The sequence below is a fragment of the Epinephelus lanceolatus genome, chromosome 4, assembly GCF_041903045.1.
Source record: "Epinephelus lanceolatus isolate andai-2023 chromosome 4, ASM4190304v1, whole genome shotgun sequence".
Taxonomy (NCBI): Eukaryota; Metazoa; Chordata; class Actinopteri; order Perciformes; family Serranidae; genus Epinephelus; species Epinephelus lanceolatus.
This window is the reverse complement of record NC_135737.1, coordinates 15,655,803-15,673,254: the sequence shown is the minus strand read 5'-3', so window position 1 is coordinate 15,673,254 and position 17,452 is coordinate 15,655,803. Positions and strand designations below refer to the sequence as shown.

The 17,452-nt window shown below is 40.9% G+C and overlaps 1 protein-coding gene across 2 annotated transcripts; it reads right to left on the bottom strand.

Moving 5' to 3' along the window:
• Positions 1-2,720: 2,720 nt before the first annotated feature.
• On the bottom strand, positions 2,721-17,059 carry cep126 (centrosomal protein 126). Of its 2 annotated transcripts, XM_033630270.2 has the most exons (12): positions 16,721-17,059; positions 16,358-16,477; positions 14,820-14,965; positions 14,608-14,719; positions 13,228-13,399; positions 9,651-11,327; positions 9,374-9,542; positions 6,510-6,628; positions 4,210-4,279; positions 3,641-3,850; positions 3,439-3,503; positions 2,721-3,351 (listed from the first exon to the last, which is right to left on the bottom strand). In XM_033630270.2, exons 1-12 carry the CDS (start codon positions 16,753-16,755, stop codon positions 3,268-3,270), a joined length of 2,979 nt encoding a protein of 992 aa, XP_033486161.1. In that variant the 5' UTR covers positions 16,756-17,059; the 3' UTR covers positions 2,721-3,267. The 2 variants fall into 2 exon arrangements, with proteins under 2 accessions (XP_033486161.1, XP_033486157.1); XM_033630266.2 differs by having other exon boundaries at positions 9,374-11,327.
• Positions 17,060-17,452: the final 393 nt, after the last annotated feature.

The following is a 17,452-nucleotide window of genomic DNA, read 5'->3' as shown; positions in this document are numbered from 1 at the left end:
TCTCATCCGTATATATAATGGCACTTTTTTTTCTCCCCTGTGTCTTTTTTTTTTTTTTTTTTTTTTTTTTTACAGTGCTCATGAAAAGTAGATCCATGCAGTTCCCACAATTGTTATGCTAATGAGGCCCCTCTTCCATTGAGAAATCATTTTGTCAAGATCCACTCTCTTTGGATACAGAGGCTCTGTTTCAACTCTTTTTCCCATACATCCACTGAATGAATGATTATGAAGCCCTATTAAATACCCGCAGACACTGTAAAGCCCTGATGAACAGATTAAAGAGCTTCACTCTGCCAGTCACATACACATGCTCAGGTTTCTTAACAGATGGTATCATTTTGTATTCAATATTAAAACTTCAGCAACTTGGAAACATCTAAAATGAGCACATTAAAATTGTTTAAAATAGAAGTGTGCAACAGGTTAGGTTTATATTTGTCCTGTTATTTTTGTTATATTTCCATTCAAGGCACATGAAGTGATTACATGATTAGCCCTGTTGTTATTATTATTATTATAAGTCTGTGCATTACTTAATGATTGTGCTACAGGCCCACATATTTTGATGTATGAATGATAGATTCTGTGCACACATGCTGCCAGTCAAGAGATGTCCATTGTCTGGGTGAAAGTGGCCATTTTCACATCATTGTAACGCACTCAGACACATTAACGAGATGAACTGCAGTGTCCCAGCAGCCCCGAGGGGACCACCCACTTAGCAGAGTTTGGTCACTTCTGGTCAACATGTCTTCATCCTCCTGAAGCGCCTCAGTCTCACTGGGGTTTGGGTGGATGCTCTGCAGAAAACAGGGCTCTGTCATAGTGAATGTATCTTTGGTCCTGAAAGGCAGGGCGGCTATAACAGTCCTCCCTGTTTAAAACGCTCCAGTCGGGTGTTATTATCGGATATAGTGACGCAGGGTGTTGCTACAGGCAGCTGGGCAGATGGGAGCTTGAGTGCCCCCTGCAGTCTTTAATCAGAATATAGACTGTAGATCAGTAAACACAGTGGCTTTGTCTCTTTCTGTCTGCCTTCCTTTGAAATAATTCAAGTACAAGTGAGGAACACCATGGAATTAAAATCATATATTATTTTTCAGTGTTATTCATGAACTCTTGATTTTCTTTCATTCAATGTACACCTGACAAACACATGTGTATTGTATTGTGTTTATTGTCGCATGAGTGTAATGGATATTATTTTACAATGATGTAAAAACTAACCAACCAGTTTCACCCACATTCATTTCAATATTTTGTCTTCATGCACAATTTCCTTGAAATTAGCTGTAACCTTTTGTCACGTCAGTTCTTTTCTTTTCTTTTTTTTTTACATGCATCCAAGCGAATATTGAGTTTTACAGAAACTGCACCAGACACTCATTCACTGCATGTTAAATGGACTGTAACTAAACATGAGATTACGCCTCACAACGGACCAAAGCACAAGCTTGAACTTGCGTGTGTGGAAATGTCTTCCCTTATTTTCAGCACTCTTGCCCTTTCTTGTTGAGTTTCTGGGTGTTGCACTGGTAAAGGCTTAAATGTCATTAAGCTCACCATTGTATGGTATAATGACTCTGAACATGGTTGTGGGCCAAAGGGAAGAGATTTCAGGGAAATCCTGCAGTAGGGTGTTGTGAGTAAAGGTTTGGTCATTGCTGTGGAGGCAGTTTGTACAGATGGACTTTTACTGTACAGGATTTTTTGTTTATCTGTGCATGTGCACTCAGATTCATTCACTTACTGATGCAAGTGACAGATGAATATCAGAGCTGACATATCCAGATAAAGTGCCAGGCCTCTCCTCTCTAATTACCTTATGCCCAGTGACTTTGAAGTGACATCGAAATAACCACGTTGGACATCTTTTGTCCATTTAACTGGAGAATCTCTTTGCACACATCTCCTCAAAGGGCCTTCTCTGCTGCAGGTATCATCATACACCAAAGCTGAGCATAGTTTCTGCCTTTGTATCCGTTCTCAGTTTCCGTGTAAGATAATAAGATGATGCATGACTCTACATGGCAGCGAGACACCACATTCACATCATTGTTTACAGCTCCTTGTTGAAACACTCAAGAATGCATGCATGCATAGAATCAGAAACCTGTAGTTAAACCACAAGAAAAGTCATCAGCTATGGGAGCCTGACTCTTTAAATGAGCTCAGGCTTCCTCCACCTTCTGGAGCAAGTCCTAGCAGGTTGACTGAGGGGCAAAACCAGACATGCTGGTGAGGGAGGAGCAACTGAACTCACATCAATAATCCCTGCAGCTTTTCCCCCCCTGATGCACCTATTTTTTTGGCGAGGTAGACATAGGAACATTTTATTTCAAGCAGGAAAAACTGCAGTAGCTAACAACTGAAATTAAATAATAACAGGCTTTAGTCTACTGATGATACTATAATTTAAGGACACCATAAAATGAAACAGGACCTAAGGCAAGAGTAAAGTTCAGGGCAGATGCAGTTGCAACAGAAGGCTGCAAACCCTCTGGCAACGGCTCACCTTGTTGAGCCTGTAGGTTGAGTCTATGCCACAAGATGTAATCGTCCTCTCTACAGCCATCAAAGAAAGACAAACACACCTTCAACATTGCAACACTTCTCTCTATAAACCGTTTCCGGTCCTCAGTCCATTTATTGACTGTGCTATGCATCACTGAGGAAATACTCACACTGCTGAACACACTGCACCCAGTCAGTTTATCTGCAGGTTGACAAATAGCTTTATTCAGTTCACTGCCAATATGGTTCCAAAATAGTTTCCATTAAATTATACTTTTACTATAGAAAACAAATTTACAATGAGACAGCACTGAAAATAAATAATAAGATGGTACAAATCTACAGTATATATTTTGCTAACAGTTCTGCATTAATTATAAAAAGGGCTTTTTTCTTACTCTTCTTTAAGTCAGTATCATTTCCAAAGGCACTTAAAATGTCATTGCTTCTAATAAGTTGTTAAACATAAAGTGACAATGTATATATATTTTTTGTAGCAACTGTTCCTGTCCAAGCAGATGGCAAAAATACAAAACTAATTTCAACTCACCAACTTTAAAACTGAGTGAATTTTGCTGTTATGTTTTAATGCCTCAACAGTCCTACTGATCTCTTAAAGGGTGTATTTTGTTTCAGCAGAGACTCAACTCATTTTACAGGGTAATAAATTGGCTGTTCATACAGTCAAAAAGGTCAGGTATAATGCACTGATGGGAGAGAAGACCACTGTGAACTACACATGCCATTAAATCAGAATTTATTCTGGTATCGAGAGCGGTTGTTAGCCGAGGCTGCACGGTGCTTATGATGGTTTGTGACTTTCACCTCACCTGTCTGAAAACAGTTGAAGAAGGTTAAGTGATGAAACAACAAAGTCAAGAGTTGAGGCAAACAATGAATCCCTTATAAATTCATACTTACAGTGGGTGCATCATAAAGTACGAGGCCACGCATGCCACTATTACCCCCCACATGTTCCCGCACACCTACAAACAGTAACACACAGGGGTGGTTATTCTGCATTGAAATGATGACACATTAATACCTGTCTGTTTTGCATAGATCAAAACAATCTGGTCGACAAGTTCTGTCCTAAAACAAACAGCCTTAACAAAACACTCACAGTACAGCTGGTGGTTGAGTCTGTCCAGAGAGAGGAGGATTTTCTGCTCTTCCAAGGAAATGGTGGTGAGTCCCTGCTGTTGGCTGTGCTGCTGCACCGTGCCAGGCCTCTGTGTTTGGGCTGTTTCCATGGCAGCCACAACATCCGTTTCTTCCAGGAGGCCTCCAGCATGTACTTCAGCCAGATGTAACTGGGCAGCGCTCACCAAACCTGAGAGCACAGTTAAAGTCACATCAAAGGCATGCGTGTTCACCTGTTTCCACTTTGCTCTTGTTGTTTTTAATGCATTTATGTGTAAAATACAGCTGTGCTGTTGTCTTTTTAAATCCTGGAGTCCATACAGCAAAAATTGAGACCGGTATTAGCTCAGACTTTTCATATTGCTTTCACATTATGGGTACTTTGGCATGTTTTTGGTTATACATTAAATAAAATACATGCAGGAGTGAAGACCTATGAAATGCTGAACTTTACATTAGACAGACATTTTTTACTTTCGATAATAAAAAATAAAAGTTTGCTTTAACTCTTATAGAAACATGAAGACAGGTGCACAGTAAATACAATACCTTCATGTGGAAAGGCCATGTTGTAAGTACTGGAAAACAGTCTGGCTGGCTCTGTGGTCTGTTTTGTTGACTTCAAAAAACAAACAAACATTTGTAAGTTTTAGATTAAATTTAAAGAAACTGTGTGTAGGATTTAGTGGCATCTAGTGGTGAGGATTACAAATTGCAAACAGCTGGAAACTTCTGGAGTTCTTCTCCAAAATAAATGGACCAGAGGCCTGTACTATGAAGCAGGATATGAAGTTAAGAAGGATTTATACTTCTGCGATGAATCCACGCCATACCTACGGTGTAGGCTCTGCGTTGACACAGGGCCTACGCCGTAGGTAACAACACATCGTGGTGACGCTGACCTTAGTGCGTTTATTTACCTCAATTTTACAGATAACAAACAATAAATTGTGAAGACAACAAAGTCCCCACAAAATAGCAAGTTGAGTCTTGTATGTGATTTATCCTGGCTTCATATAAATAAGAGGAAATCTCCAGTAGTTGCCAGGCTAATTTATACAATGTAAAATGCCATAGGCTTGTGCTAATAATGTTAGCATGTTATATTTGTTTGGGTAAAATGTGTTTAGTGTAAGACAGTTGTATTGTTGGTGAACCTTGTGAGTTATAATGGAGCTGAATTTTGTATTGTTACCTTTGTTAAATGTTGCTTTTTACCCTGGCTTCGTATGAGTACAGGAAAAGTTCCCTAGGCTAATTTATACAATGTAAAATGCCATAGGCCTGTGCTAAAAACATTAGCATGTTGTATTTGTAGAGAAAATGTGTCCAGCAAAAGACAAATGCTCTGTCTGTGAATGCTGTGAGTTATAGTGAAGCTGATTTGTGTACTTGTGTTTGAAATTTTCTCTATTAAGCCATGTTTAATGTGTGTTTTGGATGTGTTTCAAATCAAGTTAATTCTACAGCACTTCACAGAAACCCTGCTGCCGACAAGCATTTTGGAGGTGTAACTGCAGAGTGACATACCACCGCATACCAAGTACAAATGCTCACACCGGAGTAGGCCACATGCGTAGGCTACGGTGTAGACTTTGCATAGAGCTGACGCACAAGTATATATCCCGCTTTAGCGAGATAATTTCAGGGTTAACTCTGGGTTTGCAGTACTATGAAGCAGCTTCTCCTTGTAGCAGGATAAACCATGCTGGTAACCCATAAACAGCTATGTTATGTTATGTTCAGAGTATAGGATCACAACCTGTCAACACTCTAACCGCTGACCAATCACATCACTGAAGAAATAAAGTATCCCGACATGGACAAGTCCGGAGTGACAGGTAAAGAGTAGTCTATATATTGGTGTAGGTCGGTAGAATCATTTCATTGTTCCAGGGCTTTATTTAAAAAGAAAAAAATTGGCCTATGTTTAATATTTTGAAATTGTTTCCAGTGGTTCTACATCTTTTTTTGTAAGAGTTCAGGCTTTTCCACATGTAATTGCTGTTACCGTTTCATTCATATCATATAATGTAGCCTACTACAATCATGGTTCTGATGATGTTGCTTGTAATTAATAACCCCACCTCTTTCACATGAACGCTCTCATGGCTTGATAGGAAAACCCAGAATTAACTGAACTACTTGAAAACCAGCTTCATGATATCAGTTATCAAGACAGCCAGTGTTAGGGTTAGTCAAGCCAGATAACTAAAAGATATCCTGGGTAAGTTGAACTGGCTTCGTTGTACAGGTCTCTGGTTATTTAAACCGGTAAAAACCCCAAGTGAAGCAGTTTCACAGTAACAAAAAATCTGTGTTTTTCTGACTTTGCTTGTTGTTGAGGAGCTGCTAACTATGGTGGCTAGCACAAAAACCAATGGCCCTCTCTAGGACCAGTGTTTGGTTTGTCCGTTCTAGGCTACTATAGAAACATGGGAGAGCAACATGGAGGACGACACACATTAGGAGGTACCTGTTATATTCAATTTCTGCCAACATATACCACTAAATCCTCCACACTGGACCTTTAAATAGTATTTCTGTGGCCTATAGTAACTGCAAAAATTCTTCGGTGACAGGCATAAAGCACAATAACAGGTAGAGCAAGCTTTAAACAAAAACATTATGCATCAACGCTTATTTTATGTAAAACCCTGCAACTCATGTCTGTCCGGAAAGTCTCGTCTTGAGAGGCACAAATCATGGCGTCAAGTCAGTTTTACAAACACTAAGGACAGCATGAAAGGGACTGTGAAACTGATTCAACGAGTTCAAACACACCCATTTACTGATCTTTAGCAATTATTCTCACTCTTCCTCCCCGCAGGGCAACTGCATGCATGTACCTGAGAGGGCTGAGGAAGTCTTCTGTTCCCTGAGCCAGGAGGCTGTCTGCTCTGCTCCACGCAGGCTTTCCTCACAGCTCGCCCACTGTCCAGGGCCTGTCGTCTAAACATGTTTTTTGCTGAAAGAAGATATATTTGCTGCAATCAATAAAATAGCACAAAAAACATTAGTATGTCAACATAAATGATAATGTTTATTAGTATGTGGTGAGCCCATGCCCCTGTGGTCCTCTAAAGACGATACATAACAAAATAGTTTCCATCTTAAGCCTGCAATAAAGATGACAGAGAATCCCAAGACAGAATATCAATCTTGTGATCAAGAGCTGCATATGTGTAGCTTTTTCCCTCAATATGCAAGAAAGGATACAACTTTAAAACACTGCACTATAATTGTTGTTCTCTGTTTTGTAAGGGCTTCCCATTTGTCCTGCTTAAAGTGATACTGCAAGCTAAATTTGTCTATATTGTGCAGCTCATCATTAATTTGTTCAGCTTCGTTATTTTAAATGTTGTGCAAATATATGAAGAAAGTCAAATTAAAGGTATACTATGCAGGGATTTTCTAAAACCAATGTACAGACTCACACAGAAGTTATCCATCTCAATCGTCACTTATGACCTACTAGGTGTGGAGGTGTATTTTTCTGCAGACACTCTGCCCTCTGTCTGTATGTCTTATTTTATTCCTATTTTCTGAGTTCAGGACATTTCTGGGTGTGTACCCCTGCAGCGCCCAAGTGAGGTCAGGGTTTTATTAAAAGGTTGCAACCAGGTGCCAGACTCTAAGCAGCAGGCATCCAAGAGACACCGTGCATTAAAAAAACACAAAAATTTTGTGAGACTTCAAACCGTCAAACCGACACTCCGGCATCAGTGGTGATCCCAAAGGGGAACCATGGCCCCCTGATACAATTGCTGTCCCCCCTAGGCAAAAATAATTAGAGGCGGACATTTCTGTTTTTGGGGCCGTACACATGCCACGTCTTTAACCACCTGGAAAATGCGAGGTCGGGCGCTACCTTGGTGCCTTTTTTAAGCAAGCTTTCAAGAGTACGGCAGCAAGTTGCACCTGAGGCTGCTAAACAACCTCAACAAGCATGGTACCATAGCCCGTTTAGCTGAAATCCTGAGTTCAGAGCTGATCTTCTCCCAGGTGCTGTGTGTGGGCATATCATCTGTGGAACAGATGTACAGCTCTGACAGCTCTGCACTAAAATGATCAACTTCTCCTCCATATTTATCACAGACTAATATTTACGGAAGAAGGGGAAGATATCTGTCAGCTGTGATTGGTTGGTCCTCGTCACATGACATGCGGTGTGTGCTGCTGCCTTCAAAAAGTTGAACTCGGTTTATCTCAAAGCGCAGCACAGTGTGTGCATGCCACGACGGTGTTGCTTTGGTGTTTCAGCTCGCCTGCCGCGCGTATACATTGAAAACAATGAGTTTAAAAGCACAAAAAAGCAGCATGACAACAGAGTGAAAAAATTGAATTTCCCCTTGGGGATTAATAAAGTACATAAATTTTTTTAAAAAAAAAAAGATAGTCCTATTTTGTGAAACTAGATAACCTAAGGTACAAAACACCTCATACTAGCTTGTCTGGAAGGGGGCTAAGTAACCCTCCAAATTTAGGCCAAATTTTAGTGAGGGAAAAAATGGCATGCTAATTTTTAAGGGAGTTCCCTGAAGACTCACCTCCAGATACAATCAATGTACTACTTCAAATTAAAGCTGTGTATTTGTCTTTGTAAGGGACAGGACAATGAATTGCCTAACATGTGTTTATAGGTACATGACACATTTACACAGGATTTACAACAGGATTGTTGTGAAACCGAAAATGTTAACTGTACTGGTATCAGTCTGTGTGCGTCAGACAAGTAGTGACGTTTACTAAAATAAGAAAACAAAGTATATCTGTATGTGATTCCTTAACTCTCCAATTTGACAGCATGACAGAATTCCTTAACGTTCTGTTATCGCCTTTGGTTTTGGACTTTCAGTGGCCCCATCTGGCCACCTCTATGACAATTTTTGGGGACAGCCCCTGTCCTGCATAGTATCATAGTATACCTCCAAGTAATTACATTAAAAGTACAGTCTTAATAGTATGTCTTTGATGTACTGGAGAAAATGTGGCTTGGATCTGATGTTTGATCTCACAAGTAAACGAGGTAAGAAAGAAGCCACTCATTTCTGTGATGGCTTAGACACAGCTGTTAAGACTATCACAGCTGATGGTAACGTGGGACAGATTGACGCTGGTTTGAGGCAAGGCAGACAACAGGCCATTGTGAGGCAGGAAGTTTTAAGGGTCAACTAAGTCCACTCTTCCAAATACTACTGGCTTCTTGTTCTCAAGATAACTAATTCAGACTTCAACGTCACTGGCTTTTCGGTATCAAAACATGAAGTGATGCAAAAAGAAAGTATGTCAGTTATTATGGGGCTCAATTTCATTAAATACTTGTTTTAAGATGAACACTAAGCACCAAATATGACTTGGATTATTGATTCAAATTATTAAAAATAGCTTTCCAGTGAAAGGGATCATAAACAACTTTGAAAACTGGCAGTCACACAAACATCATGCTGCTCATTCACTGCATGTTTCTCTAAATGTGATCATAAGGAGTGGGATTGTTATTGTATTTTAAGGATAAAGCACACAAGGGATCAGTATACAGTACTGGAGCCAGTGCTCACGTTGTTTAACTTATAATTTGAAGCTTGATAGCTAATGGTTAGAAACAAATAGGCCTGAGAGAAACTGCATGTAAATCTAAATGACACATCTCTGCAGACACATAAACCAAGCGTAAGCAGTATGAGGGGCTGTCAGCCAAAATATACATTACCGTCCTTGGTGGCTAAGGCACTGCGGACACCGTGCCAGAGCTGTGAGATCTCTTCATCTGTGGGAGTGGAATCTAAACAGAGGCCTTTTTCATTGTACACCATCCCTCTTCTTCTGCTGCAGCCCTGAGTTTCCTGATGACCTGAGCTGGGCGTGCGCTTCATGTTGCCCTTTAAGAAGGGGTAGGTACACGAGGGAGGCAGTGGTGTGTACATGACAGCACTATCTGTTCTAATTACATTATGTGTGTAAGGTGAGAAAATGCCTCCTGAGTTTACCTTGTGCAGGACCTGCTCTACAGCCAGAGCTTGTTTACAGTTGAGACTAGCATGATCCAGGCCATATGGAGTCTTTGTGATATACGGCGTCTTTTCTTCCATCAATTCCATCCTAGGAGGCGGGTGGGGCACCATGGTCCTCCCTTGGGTTTTGGCAATCTGACTCACCTCGGTGGCAGATTGAGGTCGTATGATAGTGCCCTTTCTGATCCGCGAGGAAACAGGACCCGCTCCAGCTCTGGCAGAGCTCTCTCTTCGAGGGCCCTTGGGACCATTGGTCCTGGTACTGCTCCGCGGCACCTTGACCTCGTCTGCTCGTTCCTGGGGCAAGCTGACTTGAACCCCAACATCTGCCCACGCTTGCTTTGTAAAGTGATAACCAGTGGAGGCTGGAGGGGTCATGCTCGGTCCAGGCTTGGAAGCCCCTGAGACTGTAGTGAGACTTAGCTGGTGGTCCTCGGACTGAGAATGATCGTAAGACTTGCCTTTAATCTGTTTCATTATGTTCTGGTCTTTGTCCTGTACCTCATCAAACCAACGTAGCTTCTTTTTCACAGAGCTGTTGCCCTCCACAGCCTTAGTTTTTGTCCTCGTTAACTCAACACTATCTCTGATCGCGAAAGCTCCTTGTTTTGCAAAAATCAAATGTCCTGAGCCATACACACATGTAGCATCTTCTGGCATGTATTTGGACGGCTTTTTAAGGATTCCTTTGATGAATCTGACTTCACATACTGGATGAGATGTCCCTACAGAAACAGGCAATTTTTGTACTTCCTCCTCAGGACATTTAAGGCACTTAGGAGCATCTGACTGAATGTTAGACAAGCATGTGTGTTGCAGCAATGCTGCGTTACAGGGCTTCTCAGTTTTGTGCTCCGGTTTTGAAAGCTTATTGAGGTTGTTTATGGAAGCACTACGCTCTTTCTGGGGTGACAGATAGTGGATTTCTTTTTCTGTTTGCTGAAGAGCTCCTTCCTCTGAGGCGTTATCTGTTGTGCTATCGTTCAAGAAGATATTGGGCTTTGAGGGAGCCTCAAACAAAATGTCACTGCTGTCACCATTTTTGGCAGGCAAAATAATTTCTGGAGCTGATGGAGGTTTTAATTGTCTGTCATCATGGTCCCCCTTCTGCCTGACATCCAACAGAGCATCTTGTTTAGGACATGAAGGCTCAAGTGCTGCGTTGCTGGGAGCAACTCTATCGGTAATGATGATGTTGTCGTTGGGAATGTTTTGTGAGGATTTCAGCTCAAAGTGCTCAGGGTCTGCACTCAAAATTTCACAAAGAGTTAATAAGTTGCAGTTTTGCAGAGCAGCCTGGTGGTCTGTTTTAGGCGTTTGCTCAACAGATGTGAACCCCCAGGAAGCTTTAGAAATGTGCATTTTATTGTTGGGCTCTCCGGAGTGCTCTTGTTTTTTCTGCTTAGATTCGTGCAGTTTGTTTGATTGGGCTAAGTTATCACCAAAAAGCATCACAGCTGAGGAGGAAGTTAGGTCTGATGTAGGACACAAATCATTTTGCTTTCTCAGGTCTGGGTTGGGCTTCTCGGAGTCAAGTAAGAATGATGAGTAGGAATACTGTAGATGTTTTGTGTTGTGATTAAGGTCCTCATTGTCCAAACTGTCCTTGCTTGAAAGGCTTTCAGAATTACAGCAATCAGACAGTTGGCTGTCCTGAAATATGGAAACAAAAGAGGGGTGATGAGTGGAAAATAATATCAATTACCATGTGGTGGATCTTCCTATAGGCAACGTAGGCAGCTGCCAAGGGCACCACCAATTAAACATGATCCAAATATCTAATATCTAATGCTAATGCTTAGTCTGTAGTAGGGGCATCACCTCTAGTCCTTGCAATGTGGTTAACCTTAATGTGTTCATCAGTGAGTGATCCTTACAGTAAGAACGTGCTAGACCATTGATGGGTATAGTGGAGTGGAGTATATTTGGAGAACTTTAGAGTAAGAGAAAATCAAAAGGCAAAAGTCATCCAGGGCAATCCAAACTGAAAAAAAGGACAGGGGAAGCTTGCCTAGGGCGTTGAATCTGCTAGATCCAGCACTGGATTTACATTTTCCATATGCATCCAGTGCTGAGACACATATCTAAAATAAAAGTAGTTTGTGTTTGAGAGGGAGAGATTGGTGAGGAGAAATTGAGGGCTATAGTGTTGATGGACCAGCAGTCTCTCAGAGAGTGATCTTGTTTGCTCAGATTGTATTTTATTCCTTAAATGTTTTCATTTTTTCCTCACCAACACTTGAATCTCACAGAGTAATGGGGTCTTGCAGGTTAACTTTTCAGGTGATAAGAAGTCTATCATATCTATTTTCTGCCTTTTACAGCCCTCCTGTGCAAAAATGAATCGCCATTGATGTTGAGCATGCTTAAACTGCGCGACGTAAGTCAGCATAATCATCTGAAACACACCAGTGATTAAAAGTGGCCATGTATGTGTTTTTGCTTAATTGTAGTTCATGTGTAAATAAACTTGTTGTGAAAGGGTTAAATTGGGTAAACAGACTTGTAAAACCACTCTGGTTAATAGCAGGGGTCAGACTCTCGTCTACATGGCGGCCATTAGACTGCATTTCACTTTCTTGGGTCTTGAGTTTGTTAACACAGACAGTACAGGGATACTAATTTCACTGTAAACTGCTTTGCCATTGAAAATAGCATAGAAACATATCCTCTTTTGCTAACATAACCCTCCATGATGGATGTCTCATATCTGTGAACAAGATTTAATGCATACGTTCTCCTCTGTGGAAAAGTACTGGATCAGTATGTGTGTAACATGCACAGGTCAGATTGAAGAGGGGCATTACACCTACATTCCAATAAAAAAGAATATTGATATATTATGCACATGTGGGTACTTTTTTTTGAGCGACTCTTTCAAGCATTTCAAATTAAGTCCCATGCTAACAAACATCTGCCATGTGCTGTCTGAGGCAGAATTTTTTTCTTACAAAAGCAAATTAAGAATCTGTTACTCACACACACACGCACGCACACACACACACACACACACACACACGGAATTAAACTTTTTTTCTTTTTCTACACAACTGTTCACACACACATTTCACCACAGAGTGCTAAAGACAGTGGCAGCAAAAAAAGGTGTGTGTTTCTGGTGCAGTAAAGTGATTGTGGCAAACTGCTACACTGCTGCCACCTGCAGGTCAACTTGTGCAGGATGAGATACAAAAAAAACAAGCATCTGGACTGCCAAGATGGAAGACCAGCAAGTACTTGTCATCATTAATAATAAAGATTCTGGATGAATTGCAGTCTGGTTTTAGAGCAGGTGACACCATGGAGACTCTTCTAAACAATCTTTTAACAGCAGTCAATGGTCACTCCACTCACATACAGTATCAGTGGGGTGTGTGTTCATGTGTGTACACAGACAAAGCACCATCTTACAAAACAAGGCATCTCAATGGGGAGGGATGAAATGACATAAATAACTTTTCTGGAATAACAGTGTCAGCTGACGTAGATTCTTTTAAGAGAATGGCAGCAAATGTTTTGTTCCCTGCACATTCAAATGAAATGACTGCCATACCTGTGGACTGTGATCTTGTTGCTTCTCTTGTGTCTTTTCAGCTTGTTGACTGTTCTTGAAGCTGCTCATGCTCTGCTCCTGGAGCAGTTTAGTGTAGGCCTCCACAACAGAGAGTGCTGGGCGGTGGGAGGATTTAGCAACTGTGGGAGGCTTCGGAGAGGGAGTGCAGCTTCTTTAAGTGTAAACAGAAAAATATGAATACAATGCATGACTTCTCCAGCCTTCACAACATGCTACACAACAAATACACTCTTAGAAATAAGGGCTTTAAAAGAGTTCTCCCTGAAGGGCTGAGGCTCTATCCAGAACCATTTGCCTCCTTTGTAAGACTAAGGGTTCCATTGAGGACCCTCTCATCCAAAGATCCCGTTTTAGAGGACGGAGTTCTTCAAGGGTTGTTTAAAACATGGGGGTTTAAAGATCCTCACCCTAAAATATATCAATGTTTACCCATGTTTCCAATGGTATTTTTAAATGTAGATATATCTGGAATCCCCTTAATCAGTTAATTGCACTTGTGCTTTGCCATAATTGGTATTTTTCCCATCATTTCATACCATGCAAAAGGTTATTCCGTACCTATATGGAAGAGACACAATTACATTTGGCTAATGGGTGGAGATACTGTCCACTCTGCCACTGAGCATCCTGGTAGAGTTGAGATCTACTGCACCATTGAGGTAGTAATGGCTATAATAGTAGTGCATCCGCTCCATTTCAGTGTGCTGGCACACCGCATAACACCTAACGGCGAGGACTGGGAAGGCTGTTTAAATGGAGTGTAATCTGTCAGCCAGCTGCAGCGACCACATTATTATCTGCTGACAAAACAAAAAACATTGTCGGCCTACAGGGCAAAAGCCATGGTTGCTTTCCTAGATGGAAAATAATTGTCTTTATGGACAGTAATGTTCACAGTGTGATTTTATATAAGCCTGACTGACATTCATCAGTCTTATCTTATCAGTCTCCCTTGATGTGTTTGTGTGGGCCGTGTGGTCATGGTAACGTTAACGCTGCTCTCGCTGGACCTGAGAGGCTGATCCGGTGGATCTGCCGGCTATGTTAAGGAGGAGTTCTCTGTACCCCTGAACCCTTTATGTTGGGTATTAGATAGTATCATCTAAAGGGGCACAGGTGGAACCTTTATAAAAGGCTCAACCAGGAACCAAAAAGGGGTTTTCCTGTGGGACAAGCCGAAGAACCCTGTATGGTTCTAGTAAGCACCTTTATTTCTATGAGTGTATATTAAAAATCAGAAGTTATGAACATAAACATGACCAGAATTTGAGTAGAGGCTTTAATCTAACAGAAGCAACTGGGCTATTTTTTTAGCATAGGACACATGAGAGCGATGTAATTACTAATCTGACATTTTACCTGCTAACTCTGGAGCTGCTGGACAAGAAAGAGGACTGCCGGATGTATGAACTCAGGGAGCCTTGAATTTGATTGAGTGCATCTTCAATATTTGGGACATTTCTTCTATAAACTAAAACACCAAAAAGAAAAACAGACAAAGTGAAATGTGTCAAGACTGCTGTGCGTTATTTCTCAGGGTCTAAGAGTCATGTGTGAGCTTCATCACTAACATTGCCTGTGTCTTTGAGAAGGAGGTAGATGGGCTCTTTGGAAGCGTTCAGTTGCATCCTGCACTTGCTGTCTGCGCTGTTTCAGGATGCTCTCGATCAGTCTTTGCTCCTGCACGTCCCACTGCTTCCTCTTTTCCTCCAGCGCCCTGAGCCATGAAGAAGAGCAGAGCATGAACCTGAGGCATTTTAATCAATTAAATGTAGACAGGCCGTGTTTTAGATTCAGAAACCCGAGTCTGTTCATTGAGATATGTTTTCAACAGTCATTAATAAATTAAAGCCACCACTCACTACTGGGTTCACAGAGGAAGCCAATATAACCTCAACAGGGTCAAACAAGTGCAGCATTAATGCTTTGTTCTTTTTTTTTAACAGGCAAAATGGTAATCACTGTCGACAAGAGCAGAGTACATTTTAAAACTGTGTTGAGAGCCAAAGCAAACAGTAGTGCAAGCTCCTAGTCAACATAAACCTGTTCTATTAAAAAAATCTTCATCATCTTATGTTCATTATGTAATGTAACGTTTATAAAGGTATCTTACTGAAGCTGCAATGTTTGGAACGCCAACATTGTGAGTAATATGACATTTAATTTGAGACAGATAAAGTAAACACACTCCATGAAGAGGTGTTACATTAGTCCTTCTAATTTAAATATACAAACTGCAAACTTATACAACATTTTTAGCATGTTGCAAAAATTAATCTTCATTTTCAATGTCAAATCTTTTTATTTTCTGCTTATTTGATACAATAAAAATGCATGAAACAAATAATCAATTGCATTTGATATTGATTTATAAACTCTGATAGTCTATAAACGTTTGATTAGGTAATAAAGTTTTCATTCACAGCCGAGTTGTTTGTTGGATATTGCTTTCTAAGATTACCTCACGTAATGTGTCGACCTCCTTTAATATGTCCCCCCTTTTAAAGAGCAAACATTTTTTGTATGTTTTTCATGCTCAGACATGTGATAAGCTATTTAACTGTTGACTTACATTATGTTTCTGATTAAAAATGATCACCTGCCTGTGTGAAATCTGACTCTGACATTGCACAATTGCACAATAAATCTAACCTGCACCTACAGCTATCCTCACATTCACCCACACTTACTTTTAGCCTCTGCTGATCTACGGAAACACCAATTTAGACAGTTATTAATATCTGTGAGGGATTTGAGCCTCACATGGTGCTTAACTTGGCAGCTTTAGTTGTCAGAGAGGTGACGCTTCAGTCGCTTCTCTGGCTTATAGTTACCTTCTGGGCTAACAGATCTATTTCCAGGTCTAGACTGCAAAATCCTGTCAACACTATCCATCCCTCAAAGGTGCTAAGCTCAGGACAGAACCATCAGCTGCCTGTCCAGGAGGTGCATCGTGCATCAGCAAATCTGCTTCCAGGAAATTCTGGAAGATGCTGCTTTTGACTTACAAGGAACTGTCTCACTGCAGACTGCAGTTAAAACTGTGGGTACATCCTATTAGTGCTGAAATGAAAATAACAATACAGAAGTGTGATTCACTAAAACTGACTTCCTGCGTCGGTTTGTCTCCAGTGTGAACTTGCGAGCTCGGGATCTGCATATTTTCTGCTTTTCCACCAAAAGCTGTTTCTCATCTTCGAGACCTCCATTAGCTCCCAGCCTCGAGTTTCTGGAAGGGAGCAGCTGAGGAGAGCAGTTTGAAATGGCAGAGTAGATACAGCACCTGAACGCAACATTTGAATTGAGTGAATGAAAACTGAATGAAATTATGCAGGCTGGTTGTTTACGTTTTGTCATTAGAGTGGTTCACATGTCAACAGCATCTCTACATCAACACAGGTGCAGCTAAGTTTCATGATACACGTTTCTATAATAACTCTACAGTGTAAATAAGTGAACATTCAAAGGATACGAGTGGTAGAAGAAGTCGCCCTGACCAGCTTGCATCCTCCGAGGCTGCTGGTCCTTGTTGACACCGGTCAGACATACAGGTTCAGCTCCTTGTTAAGCCGCTAGCTGCTAACTTGGCTTGTTGGGTCCTTTTTAAGCTAACGTCCACGGTGCCTCGTTCAAACTCCTTCAACCGTTTTCAGGGCGAAGACAAACTTCTAAATTAAATGTACGAATCCACATGGCAGCGACTTTATCCCGGTTAATGGCAGCTTCTTTGCTCGTTTTTAAAAGTATGAAATAATTCAGCTAAGTTGTCACCGCTTCACCTGAGCCTGTCTGTGTACAGTCCCTCCATGATAGCAACCGAGGACGCATTTCCTTGACAACGGGGACTGTCGGACACGCGCGGTGTCCAGCAGAGGGCTCACGCTCTGTACGTGCATGCTGCCTTCAGGTACTCCTGGGAGTGTCGTAATGTGTACATGTAGCCTAAACAGGGTAAGGATGAAAACAAAAAGCTAAATAAAACAAAATAAAAATAAATAAGTTAAGTGAAAGAAGGTGGATATAAATTGATACTAATAGGTTCATACGATGTATAATATGGTTTTGATTTTAGTTTTCCTTTCCCTCCTTATATTTTCCTACCATTATTATTATTATTATTATTATTATTATTATTATTATTATTAGTATTATTATTTTGTTACTATGATTATTGTTATCATTATTATTATTATTATTATTATTA

What these genes read in the sequence shown, in the direction of transcription:
- cep126 (XM_033630266.2), bottom strand. Translation starts at nt 16,755, where the DNA reads ATGCAAGCTGGTCAGGGCGACTTCTTCTACCACTC. An exon ending in GACTTCCTCAGCCCTCTCAG is followed by an intron (nt 4,280 to 6,509) that starts GTACATGCATGC and finishes TGTTTTTTGAAG; the next exon opens with TCAACAAAACAGACCACAGA. An exon ending in TACTTTATGATGCACCCACT is followed by an intron (nt 3,352 to 3,438) that starts GTAAGTATGAAT and finishes AACTGTTTTCAG; the next exon opens with ACAGGTGAGGTGAAAGTCAC.